General features: G+C 38.5%; 1 protein-coding gene across 1 annotated transcript; it reads left to right on the top strand.

The window, feature by feature from the left end:
* Positions 1–3399: 3399 nt before the first annotated feature.
* Positions 3400–10108, top strand: LOC116161433 (protein zyg-11 homolog B-like). Its single transcript, XM_031474769.1, has 6 exons — positions 3400–3550; positions 3606–4023; positions 4073–4350; positions 4397–4750; positions 8623–9682; positions 9731–10108. Exons 2-6 carry the CDS (start codon positions 3627–3629, stop codon positions 9865–9867), a joined length of 2226 nt encoding a protein of 741 aa, XP_031330629.1. The 5' UTR covers positions 3400–3550; positions 3606–3626; the 3' UTR covers positions 9868–10108.
* The last annotated feature ends 3689 nt before the right edge of the window (positions 10109–13797 follow it).

Below are 13797 nucleotides of genomic sequence, written 5' to 3'. Positions count from 1 at the left end.
CCGGATGTCGGAAATTTACCCGCGCAACAAAATGTCCGACATCCGGGAATAAATATGGCCAAAAAAATTCAAATTTCCCGCACAAATTCAAATTTAGTACAAACCACGTGCACAACTTCAAATTTACCGCGACAAAATGGCCGCTTTCCCGCGGCAAAATGGCCGACATCCGGAAATTCAAATTCCCCGCGAAAAATTCAAATTTATCACCAATCTTGAGGGGTGACGTAAAGCACGTGACCGTAACGTCAAAGTGGAGTACCTAGTGGGGAGTACTGGTCTCTTACTACTGTTGCATTATGTGCAATCCATTTTTGACGTGCTCCTCAGTTTCAGTTTATAAGAAGAATCCTACCCTAAAATTTTATAAGAATTAAGTAGGATACAAATAACGAATGTGGGTCTGGGCATGCGAGGTGCCTACATTCAAAATTTCATTTAAATACCTTAAAAATTGGAAAAAATTGAACAAATTTTTTAACTAAGCATCAATTTTACTTTTAACTAAGAACATGTGTAGGTACCAAATTTCAAAGCAATCGGACATTTCTAAAGTTATCGTTCACACGGAACAGACGGACAGCGACCAACAGACAGACGACAGACAGCAATACAAAATTATAAACGATCTCGAGGATCGTTAATAAACGGCAAAAAATGTAAAATTATGGAACTTGTAAACAATGGTTTTTTTGTTTTTTTACAATAACTTTTTTAACAATAAATGCGGAAAAAATTCCTTCTTTTCTGCAAGTCTCGACACCATAAGGAACGAAATAGCGAAAAAAGTAGAACAAAGAACTAGTAGCGTCCAGACGGGCGGACGGACAGACGGGCGGACAAAATGGCCACAATAGCGCATTTTTTTGTTTTTGTGGAAATGTGCTAAAAAGGCATTCAAAGTAAAAAGAGCGCGTGAAAAACTCAATCTTTTATCAGCGACGTACACCAGAAGGAAGTGATTCGCCCTGCGATGTCGCTAAAAGTAATCAGAGTAAACATCAATATTTGCATAAAGCACGATTCTTCGATGGGGTCGCCACTTATTTTTGTTATCTGTGCTACTGTGTACTTAGCGACTCGTTTCGTTCGAATTTCCCACCGATTGGGATTGATAAATATGCTCCTTGGAATAAGATTAAAATCCAACGCTGATGTGAGACACGTGTAGGTGAAATTCTAAATGATATCAAAGTACAATACCCACACTTGTACTTTATTGAGACATCTGGGAAATTTGCTAGTTCTTAATTAATGAATTTCCTGGTAGTTTATTTTTCAAGCGAGGGTATTTTTTATAATTAGTAGAATAGTGGTTCTGTGAAACTAAGTACAAATCAAGAGCGTTACGTGATTGATGACACGCAATTAAATACTCCCAATAAGTGCGGATTCTGACCGTATATATATGATTCTGACATTTAGTGCCGGTATCTACTTTGTAAAATGCACTTATTCAATAAGTTTACCCTAATAAATAAACCTCATTTCAATCAAACCTACCTAATAGATTTAAAATGAAGCGGAAACATCTGCTTACCTAACGGAAGAAAATTGTGTGATGTAACCAACCCGGCAGGTCCCGCGCTAGAAAAAAGCGGGAAAACACAAACACCTACCTAATTCAAACCTCAAAATGGCGGGATTCCCTACCGTTGTAAAAGACCTTTCCTTTCTTTCATAGTCTAAGTAATAGACTAGGTCGTACGTCGTACCCAAGTTTTACTATTGAAAAGGTGGAACGCAAATTAGACGCTTTGCAAAAGGAAGTTTATTGAATGATTTATGAAAAGTGGGAAACATAAACAGTTTTCTTGCCCCCAACATAGATAACTCGCCCCTAGTTTCCGGATTTCGAGCCTACAGTTGAATTTCGAACACAATCACGGAATCACACACACACAAACAACTTGGCAATTTCCACATATTAAAATAAAATAATCAAGATTTATATGAATGTTACTTCTGGTCAAGACCATGTAATCAAAACATAAACATAAATTAAGCAAGCATTACACCAAAACGTAAACTATTACAAACAAAAGGATAACGGTATCAAATATGTGATTCCGCCAAGGTTAAATCAAGTCAATTTCAAAAACAAAGATTGAAACTCACAAAAATATAAAATGCTGCATACAAAACACAAATACGATATAAAGAAATGCAATTACTACCTGCATTAAATAACAGCAAATTATTACGAGTGATGCTTTCACGGCGGCCATTAAACACCAGCGATGACCAGACGCCAAACATATAACCAACGTTCGTGTTCTCCAGATGGTACAGACAGCTTTCCCCTCCTAGAAATTCTCCAGTTTTTGGACTTAAAATAAATTGTTTGAAAAATAAATTAATTGACACCTCACTATTATGTAAATAAGTAAATTACATATAACCAATACTCTTTGATATAACTTATTTAAGATTAGAATATAAAAACCAGAAAAAGCAAGATATTTCGAAAACTATCAGACAGGTATAGGACATTATTATCAAAAGTTGAAGGTTTTTGGAGGAGCTAAAAGATGAAAAAAAAATATACGGGGTGTTCCATTTAAAAAAAGTGAGATTTTTTAATATGAAGTTTTGCAACTTTGGATCTACCAAAAAAAAACACCCTGTGAGCTATTTCTTTAATGTTTCATAGTAGATTATTTATTTGACTTTTACTTAACCAGGTTCCACTCTGTATATACAACTTACGACGATGCACACATTTTTGAGAGTTGGCAACCATGCAATTTCTGGGTGGGAAAAAGCTGCCTGCGCCCAAGGTTAGTAGAGAGAGTAGGTTGCCTTTAGAGAGACGCGTCATCGAGAATCCGGAAGTCCCATTTGATTGGTGTTTAAATTTTCTTTGACGTTAACAGTTATATTTGAGCTGTGTAAGTACTTAATTGTCAGACAGTGCTGAAGACTCTATTACGAATACTTATTATAATTCGATTGAATATTTACTTTTGGATACTTAAGTATATAGGGGATTAGATGCCAGATGGAAATCTTTGTGACGTTGTTATATGCAATAACAGCTCCCACAAATCGTGGGGCCGTGAAGTGAGTATTAAAGCACTCGTTTAGAAATTCCGAACTCTGCTTCGTCGCCTCGTCCGTAAACATCTAAACTCGTACTTTAATAAGCCACTTCCCGGCCTTATAACGTAAATAACTATTTCCGTCTCCAGTTTTATACCAACTCGTCTTTTTCAAGACGCATATAGTTTGGATCTACGATCCTGATAAGGTATTTAACTCCCTTAGTGTTTTTAAAATATGCATCAGAATGTACGGTCTAAATTTCTAGCGCCCTCGGACACGCCCTGTCAGGGACTTTCTGAGAGTGGTGCCACTGTACTTACTGCAAGGTGCAATTTGCGTTAGTGGTTGTTGTACCGGTGCGACCGCCTGTGGTAACAGATCCACCACTCTAACCCATTGTATTTTTGAGTTTTGACAAATGACAAGTGTTTACTTCGTTCATTGAAAAAGCGAAGAATTTTCCAGCAAATCTTCGAAAATGTAAATTACGTGTATTCCAACATAAGTATGCGATTACAAGGATTCTCCAAACCAAATTTAGTACGTCGTAATTATTTTAGGGTACTTGCCAACTTCGAAAAATGTTCGACAGCCCCACAACCCTGCGAGAAATTTGTTTAGAATTCATTTGTGATAATATCCTAAGGGTCTTCGAATTATATTACGAAACCAATTCCGTCACACCGATACGTTCGGTCGAGTCCGAGGCGATCGTACAGAAAAAGTTACGCTTTAAAGATAGCGACCTGTTTTTATTTAACGAGATATCCGAAAGCCTGCTATCGAAGTTCGGAGAAAGGCACCTGCTGTCCGATTCGACGCTTAGCTTGTTCGCCGAGAAGAACACACGTTTGCGAACCGTCAAAATAAAGAATGCGAAGAAGTTGACGTATGAGGGTCTGAAAATTTTGCGACAGCACAAAATCGTGCACTTGGAGTGCGTGGGGTTGAAAAGCGTGTGCGTTAACAAGATTTTAGGTGAGGTTCGTTGTCGTCGGATTACCGTGTCTTAATACGAGGTTTTTAGACTGCTTGGGGGAATGGTCGAGGCAAAACATTACCAGTCTCAATATTTCCGAATGTTCTTTTATAGACTCGTCAAGGCACTGTTTGATGATTGCGTTGACTCACTTGAAGAATTTGCATAGCTTAAACGTTTCGTATACCGAATTTAATCAGCAGACGTTGAAGTTAATTTGCGACGATTTAAAACTATTGGAAAAGTTGGACATTTCCGGCACGTCGGTGTACGATTTGACACCGCTACTGCAATACGCCGACACCTTAGTGAGCCTTACTTTAGCGGTACGTATCGAGATTTGCAAGGCCGTTGATAACGTGCACACCTTAGGACTTCAAATTGAGCAAGGCGTTGGCGTCGACCGTCGTTAAGCTCGGCGGTCTCAGACACCTGGACGTGAGCGTGTCGAGCGACAAGCTCGACATGTCCGATTGCAGTGGCATTCAGGAGGTCCTCGAGCACGAGGAGGCGTTGCCGAATCTGGTCTCGCTCGAACTGTCGGGCTGGCGTGACTTTGCCTCGAAGGAGACGTTGGACGCCTTCTTGAGGAAGCACGCCAAGTTGCGCTACCTGGGATTGGTACTGAATTGGATCGTCGTCGATCCGCAGTACTGCGATCCGGAGCATGTCGATTTCAATCCAAATTTGGTGATCGCTGGTGTCGGCAGCGAAAGCCAAATAAAGGTGACTGAGGTTTCCCTTGTAGTTGCGTATACAGGGTGTTTTTTTTGTGTTTGTCATTGTTTCATAATTCTTGCGGTTTGGCTGGGGGAGTGGGGGGGGGGGGGTTACTAACACTTCCATTTGTCAGACATGGTGGGGTGAATGAGTATCAACAGCGGCACAATAGTGTGTTGGCTTATCTGCATACATGTATCTTGTGTTGCCTAACCACGACATGTTGCATGTTTTCATTTCAACAATTATTGTAATTTTGTTAAAAAACAAAACTTTCCAAAACATGTCTATTTAGACAGCAAAAAGGGGAAGTTTAAGACCGCCGTCCTGATCCCTTATGTTCTCCTGCTAAGCATGGAGAATTACCTTAAACATTAAGATATTGTACAGGGTGGCCAAATAAGAATGCGAGGTACTGTATCTGAGAACCTATCCATCGTAGAGGCTTGCGGTAAAAAAAGTTATTACTAAAACGGCCACGAGCAAAACCTGGAAAATATTTTTAAGTTTCTGCAATGGCCGCTAGGAGGCGTAACTGCAATCTAAAAAAGTGATTTTTCTGTGAATTCCGCCATATTAACCTAACAAAAAAATGTCCGGTCTTTGAAGTTGACGATAATCTGAATCTTTTTTGTTTGACAATTTTTTCTGTATCTCTAAAAATGAAGTGGTGGGGGTATGCAAAGGTTTGCGTAAAGAACACCCTGTATCTTCGAAACGGCTGAGCAAACTCCTATTTGTGCCTCCCCCCCCTTGCTATATTCCCCCTTTATTCACGACCTTGTGCCACTTTTTTGTGAAGCTTAATACTACAAACAGCGAAGCTACATTTGTTTCTGAAATACAGGGTGAAAATGAAAAGTTGAACTTTCTGGAATGTTACTACCTATGCAAGACAGAAAAAAGGTATATACTAGTTTTTAGCGCATTTTTAAGAATTAAAAAAAAATGTGCTATTGCTTGCGTTTTGTACGTCCGGTCCCACTTCTGCCGTTTTGAACTACTTCTAGGGGAATGCTCCTAGAGTCCTGGAATTTTGTGCAGTAGGTAACCTCTACCTTGAAGGTGTGCCAGACGGCCATCAAATTTCGCTGTCTAAAAGGGGGGGGGGCCCCCACGAATTATTTCCTGAGATGCTGTAAACGTGCATAACTTTTACATATGACAACCAATTGGTCTCAGATTTTGCATACGCATGCCTTTAGTGGTGCCAAGTTAAACTTCAGAGTATGGGGGGGGTCCCCATGTTCTACCCTTCATGGTATTCTAATGACAGGTCTCATCAAAATAAATTGGTTTGTACAAACTATAACTTTCCCGTGTGACTCTTTTTCGAGATCAGTGAGCGATGGGGCTTGAGGGGGGGTTAAACATTAATTTTATCTCTCATTGTATTCTAATTAAAGGTCTCAACGAAAGGAAGCGTTTTCTACTAACTACTGCCCTATTTTCTGTCCTCTTATCAATCTTCACCCCGTTTTGAGTCGTTAGAAGATGGATAGCTACCAATCTCTTATCAAAGTTGTGTTTTAAGTTGCCAAAATATCGAACGAATAATACTCCCCAATTTATGAGATGTGTTATTATTATAATAGTATTTGTAACTCTGTTGACCTTTTTAACACTACTTTAAAGAATATTTTACAACTCATCAATGAAAGTTTTTAATTTTTAAGGCTTCTATTTATGTTCATTTAATTATTATTATTATCGAATAATCTACTACAATTATCTTTATTTTTGGTTGATATCATATTTTGTTTAAAGCATGTTTTATTTCTTTCTATCCTCTAGTGAATGTACATTGTAACTTACTTGTCCCTTATTGGTTAATCTGTTGGTGACAATAAATATTATTATTAAAGTACGGGGCGAGGGGAAGGGGGGTGGAACTAGTTTTATTCTTCATGGTACTCTAATGAAAGGTCTTCCAACCATAGCCCTCCTCCTCAACATCTTATCGTGATCGGGTATATTCCCTTATACCTCAAGAACGGATTGTCGGAAGAGGGTACTCATAAAGGGCGATTGAGACGTCTGCAAGGAGTATATCCATTGGTGTCAAATCAAAAGCTATTTCTCTTTAAAAAATGCGCTTTATTTGCACAAGAGTTGTGCACAATTTATACTTGTTTTAATCTCTTGTGAAATATTTTCAAATGAAAGAATTTTCATGTCTATATCTCAATCGGTTTCAACGTCAGAACTTCCGTTACATCATTAATAGTGACCCTGTATCACACCAAATAATAATTGCGCGAAGAACATTAATACAACAACATGGTGTGTTTCAGCTAATCACATTATCAAAAATAAAGCATGTTTTATAATAGTCTAGTATGTGTGCGTAACTTTGCCCATTTAAGTGACTTTACATCGTGTACGAGATCCCCATGGTGACAATGAAAAAAAACTCACCCTGTATTATAATCATTTTATTATCTTTTTTACCACCTGCAATACGTAGTACAGGTATAAGAGAGATCCGAGGAGAGATCTACAAATGACCTCCAACTTTTTAAGTCGATACGATACACACATTTCTTGGGCATCGAGCAATCGAGTTTGGTCTTTTCCCCAAAAAAATTGGTGCATAAATAAGGATTTAGATCGATATTGGGCAATAAAGTGATGGAAGCTTTCTTATAGCGAAAACTAGAAGTCGACGAGTTCTTCTTCCCAAGAAAATCTGTACATAAATAACGATTTTTGTGTGTTTTGTTATAGGATACAGAATACACCTACACAAGGCCATACTTGAAAAGAAACAGACAATACAAAAACCCATTGTTCTAATATCGCGTATATAAATACAGTGAATAATGCATACTTGCCGTTTAGAAGTGTTGTCTCTCTTGTAACAAGGTCATTAAAGTATAGTTATCTACCGTGGGCAGTAGAGACACGGGGTATGGAATACTTGTTAAGAAAAAAAGATTCGCTTGTACTTTTTAAAGCATCAAGAGAGTCCTCGGGGGTTAACACCTCACCGGGGGGTCTGGGGAGTATGGAATGCCTCCCAGTATCAATACATATTCGAAACAAGTCACCTTGCCAAATATTAATAATCATAATTACCCGGTTCAAATAAATAACGTGGCAAAACATTAGTATAAAGTAATAATAAATTCTCAATACCAAGTGCAATATGTAACAATCAACGACCTAACGTACGTGCCCCAAGAAGAAGCACCCTGTAAATGAACAGTAGCATATTCATGCATAAGAAAGGAAATAGTCCGCAAGAAATTTAATTATAGATTAACAATGTAGCGTCGATGCTTCCAAATACAGCATCATCCACGAATCGCTATAATATTTATTAGATCGTTTAATTCTGCACACTCCTATTGATTATCATCCCTAAGAGAACATACTGTACCTAAATATAAATAAAAACACGTAAATCTGTCAGGAATTCATATTGCTGGTTGGCAGGTAAAACCAGTCTATAAATTGGAAAACAACATATTTACTTAGAGAACATAATGGAATCTTGCCGTAGGTATCTATGCATTTAGTTCAAAGTATGATCAGCATAATTATAAAAGGGCAATTTGTATTGAGAATGCGCTATAAATGACAATACCCATGCTGTACTGGAATGCCGTTGTTTTGGCAAAATAATCTAACACGATCATATAATTGCTAGATGGATGCAATAAACGTAAAAATAAAAGGATAAGGAATACGTCGCCTAGTCGAAGCTGCATTAACTTTTATTGTAAATTATGGGCCATTTGAATGTAGGGCAGAGAAGAAACAAACACGTTTACCACGGAAACGAATTTCGTGGCGGCCAGAGGCGGCTTCGGGATTATTTAAACTTTTTGTCTTGTACTGTTTAATTTTCCGCTAATTTACAATGTAATCCATAGGTGACTCTGCAGAAGCATTACGAGCGAGCGAATTACGTCCAAAAAGCGCTATACCACCTGTTTCAATTGACGAGCACGTTTCAAGAGGCGAGACCGGACGTATTCGCGCTGGTTCTTCCCGCCATGGAAGCGCATCCGACGAAGTTCGGCGTGCAGATGGCGGCGACCGCCTGCGTTTACAATCTGACGCGCGGCGAGCTTTCGAAACGGATACACCCGAAGTTGCTGAGTCGAGGTGTAAATTTGACCTTGAACGCGATGATGCAGTTCCCGGACGAGTATCAGCTGCAGAAGAACGCGCTGCTCACGCTCTGCAGCGATCGCATCCTGCAGGAGGTGAGCTTCGATCGTTTCCGTTGCGCCAAGCTCGTACTCGACTCGCTGTGCGCGTTCGAGGGAAGCAACATGAACCGGATGGCGGTCGCCATATGCAGCATACTCGCCGCGAAAGTGTCTACGGACGAGACCTCGGAGCTCGGCGCTCGACCGAACTACATGCGCAAGCTGCTGTCGATGGTTCAAAGTCGGATGGAAACCAAAGTTTCGGATATCACGATGAAGTTTACGCTCAGCGCCTTGTGGAATCTAACGGATGAAAGTGCGGCGACGTGTACAGTATTTTTGGAGCAAGGTGGGGCTACGTTGTTTTTAAACGTACTAAAAACATTCCGCTTCGATAGCGCGATCGAAACGAAAGTGTTAGGTCTTTTAAATAATATCGCAGAAGTAGAGAAGCTGCGTATGAGTTTGATGTTGAACTCCTTAATTGAAGAACTTTATTCGTTGTTAAAATCGGATCTAATTGACGTGAGCTATTTCGCGGCGGGAATCGTTGCTCATTTAGCATCGGACGGTCCCCTCTATTGGTCCGTCAATAAATTCACTCGGGACGAAATGCTAGTCGAATTGCGCAACGCCGTTTCACAATGGAAAGTGCCCGACAGCGAGATGGTAGCCTACCGAAGTTTCAAACCTTTTTTCCCCTTGATGAGGCCCGAGATGGACTATCCGATACAACTGTGGGCCGTGTGGGCGATTCACCACGTCTGCACGAAAAATCGTAAGCCTTTCCCGACGCGTTACGAAATTAATCGCCCCGTTTTTTCAGCTTCACGTTACTGCCTTATGCTAAGGGAGGAGAAGGGTGTCGAATACTTACTGGACCTGTTAGCCGATGCGAAAACGCACGAAGATATTCGGAGCTTGGTTGGCCAGATTTTGCAGCTGCTTAAAGTACATTTCTGAGTAGGCGTCATTGTGATATTTTTTTATTAACGTTGTACATAAACGCGATCAGTTTTAGGAAAATGTAAAGCTTGTATTAATTGTTATTTTATCAATTTTATTGTTTATCGTTCAGATCACTATTGTCAACGTTGCTTTTACTCGCTACAAAAAAAAACGATTTCGATAAAATAATTTTTATATCATGTGCCAAATAATGCTCCGTTTTTCGATTCTAGTCAAATAAATTATTCGAAGTTTCTGTGTTTATTTTTTTGCATCCGATTATAGGTGGAGCATTCGTGCGGATTTGATGTGACAGCTTGACGGAAATTGTACGCCCACCCTTAGGCCGACCATTCTAGCCATTCCCCAGGTATTACAACACATACATCAGACAAAACTAAGACATATTATATATATATACCTCGCCGGGCGGTAGGATTACCCAGGCCCAGTGGGGTGCCTGTAGACGTGGGCTCAAGTTGTTGGGTTTCGGAACGAGTGAAAATGTTAGTGTTAGGTTCACCAAGGCCGGTATAAACTTGAATAACTCGGTCCCGTCTAAACAAGCACACTTTCCTCTTGATTACTCACAGTCCCAAATAAGCAAATATAATGAAATGCAATGAAATAATCGAGAGTGACTAAAAAGCACAATACACAAATAGGTACAGCACAGATACAGCCCTACCGACAATGAAACATGATTGTCAATACCAACAAAGGTTACACACTAAGAGGTACAAGTGATTGAGTCCAGTAAGTACATAAGTAAAGGGTTACAATCTGCATTCAAGTTACACACATTTATAGATTAATTGAATAAAGCAAATACCTCACCTGATATAAAAAGCAAAAGCACACAGCAATGATTAAGGTATAACAAAATATTTCAAGATAAGCCGTACTTTACACACACTTAAGCCGGTTACAAGAAAAAGACCATGAACACACATGTTAAATTGTATTTATTGACTAGCCCAAAGGATAGGTAACTTATTGATCTCTTAACACCCCCAAAAACCACCCGAAAATCGCCCATTCCCTGCATTTCACGTATTTCTAGGAAAAAACTGGACTGCAGGTGTTTGAAATGGTAAACACATGTGGTCTTCCGAGAAATTCCATCCGGCTCATCTTCGCTCTCTTTCCCTTTTCTGTAATCTCACCAGATTTCGGCTGGCAGCTTGTGTAACTAACATGATGTATATGGTGTTTCGTATCGACAATCATACTCACAGGATGTTGTTAAGGTTGGGGTATCTCAGGCTACATGATGTGGGGTCGGCGCCATCCCCGAGCGTTTTTCTTCTACAGTTTTGGCCAGATTGTTTTCAAATTGGTATTGTGAGTTCGGTTAGTTCTTAAAATCGTATGGCCGCTATAATGACTTTTGAAGGCGTTATGTGACATGTCACTGTATCCGCGCACATGACGTTAAAGAAGAAGTTCAGGCGAGTTACATTCACATATATATGGTTACATTACGTGTCGCGCGCCATATTGTTCCCGCCATCTTGACCCTCATTTTTCAAAAGTACCTATAGATAAAATTGTTGTATTATAACAATTACAAACAATAGCATAACGGTAACACACATATGATTCTGCATTGCGGTTAAACCTCGTAAATTTCAAACACAGATATTCAAACACAACAAATATAAAATGCGGCGTACAAAACACAAATACGACATAAAGAAATGCAAAAATTACTACCTGCATTAAATAACACAAAATAACAACAAACATTTATGGAGCGACGCGTTCACGACCGCCATTCCAGACAAGATGCCAAACGTAACTCCCGTTCGTGCTTTCTAGGTGGCGCAGGCAGCTTTTCTCCACCTAGAAATTGCATGGTTGCCAACTCTCAAAAATGTATGTATCGCCGTAAGTTGTATCATTGTATATGTATTAAGGTGGGTTCATAGCTCTCCGTTCATCCGTTGCGTTGATCCGTCAAACGGATAGTACATTTTGTTAAGGTTCATAGCAATCCGTCCACATTGTACATTTGCAACGTATACCTAACCATAACCTAAATTTTATTTTGTACTGTACCCTCCGTGATTTTCAGTATGAAAAAATGATACGAAAATAAGAACACGTTGCTATCTGAATATCACCGTGAAGAACGAATAGGCGAACACTGTTAACGTACCAAACATAACCTCACTCTTTTTAAAAACGGACCAACGGAAACGTAAATGTTCAACTTCAACCAACTTTTCCGTCGTAAACGGACGACGTACGATTTAAAAATTTGCTGCCTTCTGATTGGCTAACGGACAAACGGAAACGTATGAACGGAGAGCTATGAACTTACCTTTATGGTTGTATATACAGGGCGGAACCTCTCAGTTTTAAATTAATGTATTTTATGACATAATCTGAAGTCATGTAATTGGACCGGTAATCTTCGATGGAACTTTAACTGCTCACCATTATTTACAAATTCTACTAGAAGATTTTCTAGACAACGTATGTTTCACAGAGAGGGTTGGTTTATGATGATACCTGCCAACAAACTGGCTGCCAAGGTTATATATTCACGAATTGTGTAGGTAGATTGTACATTAAAAAATAAATTAGGTATATGGAAGTAGCTACAACTATAATAATAATAACGTACACCAACAACCAAACCGTTCTAAAAGCGTGTTATATAGCACGTTACCTAAAGTAAACTGTCTTGAAGTGTGTCCCACTAATAATGGCCAGTATTTTAAACATCTGATGTAATTATTTTCATTCTTTTGTTGCCTCGAATAGATTTTGTTTGCTTTTTTTTAAATTCATCACAGACCACTTGAAAGCCGTTGATATAACTGGTATGTTATTATTTTCATTCTTATGCTATGATATACCTACCCATAGTTCGTTGTAAAGATAATTTAAAAATATATCAAGTAATCTAAAAATCCAATATGGCGCCTATTTAACTTTAGGAAGTAGATGTCCCTCCAAGGTAGCCATCTTGAATTTTTTTACATCAATTCTAAATTTGGCGTATCAAAGACAGTAAACTTTGATATAAAACTTTTTTTATATCTCTTGTACTTTCGATGATATAAGACATTAAAGGAAATGACCAATTCTAGTTGTTTTTTTTTAATTTACGTCGAACCTATTCGACATTTTAATTTCCACAAGGAAATTTTAAAATCTAAAACTGCAAAACATTGTCCATTTAACCAATTCTCTATCTTTAATAATAAGAAAGTTACCCATGCAATCCCACCCGATCTGGAACACACTGTATATATAATTGGTTCGATTTTGTCTCAGTATATTTATTGATTGCTGAAGATCCTTGGAAGACGCCAGATATATTCATAGAACATTCTATGGATATTTAGAATATTCACATACCTTCTTACAGCATATGTTAAAAGAATATTTAATGTTATCTGGGGACACTAGTGTAACGTTTATTTATTTTTACTATACTATTATTCAACTATATATTAGTAATAATACAATAACTATTTATTTTAAATGAGAATTATCTTTTCCTTTTAACGAGTCAACATGACGTTCGAACTCTCCGGTAAACTGATCTATGGGGGCAGTGTAGCCGAATTTTTCATGTTATTCATTGCAAGTGCCTCTTCCTCATTTACTAAAGTGCATTCCTTCCAGCAGGTTATTAAAAGAATTTGTTTTCCTTTTTTTCAACAAAGTACTGAATCCAAGATAATTCATTGTGTGAAGAGAGAAGCAACACCACCGCAGGAGGTACATAATTTTTTTGAAAATTGTCGATTGGACGTAAAGCAAAAGATAAAATATATAGAAAATATGGTGTATTTTCATATTAAGAAGGCAATAATATCATAGTAATCATTACAAAATCTATGAACAATGCAATGATACCGACGATTTTTTTCCAGTGAACAGAACCTTAAGATTAATCGTAATACAAGGAAAAACGACCATGCTATA

Source organism: Photinus pyralis, unplaced genomic scaffold (assembly GCF_008802855.1).
Source record: "Photinus pyralis isolate 1611_PpyrPB1 unplaced genomic scaffold, Ppyr1.3 Ppyr1.4_LG10, whole genome shotgun sequence".
NCBI lineage: Eukaryota > Metazoa > Arthropoda > Insecta > Coleoptera > Lampyridae > Photinus > Photinus pyralis.
This window is presented reverse-complemented; position numbering and strand designations above follow the sequence as displayed.

Coding starts and splice junctions, on each gene's coding strand:
- LOC116161433 (XM_031474769.1), top strand. CDS start 3,627: ATGTTCGACAGCCCCACAACCCTGCGAGAAATTTGTTTAGAATTCATT. Junction 4,351..4,396: donor TAGTGAGCCTTACTTTAGCG/GTACGTATCGAG, acceptor TGCACACCTTAG/GACTTCAAATTGAGCAAGGC. Junction 4,751..8,622: donor GCAGCGAAAGCCAAATAAAG/GTGACTGAGGTT, acceptor TGTAATCCATAG/GTGACTCTGCAGAAGCATTA.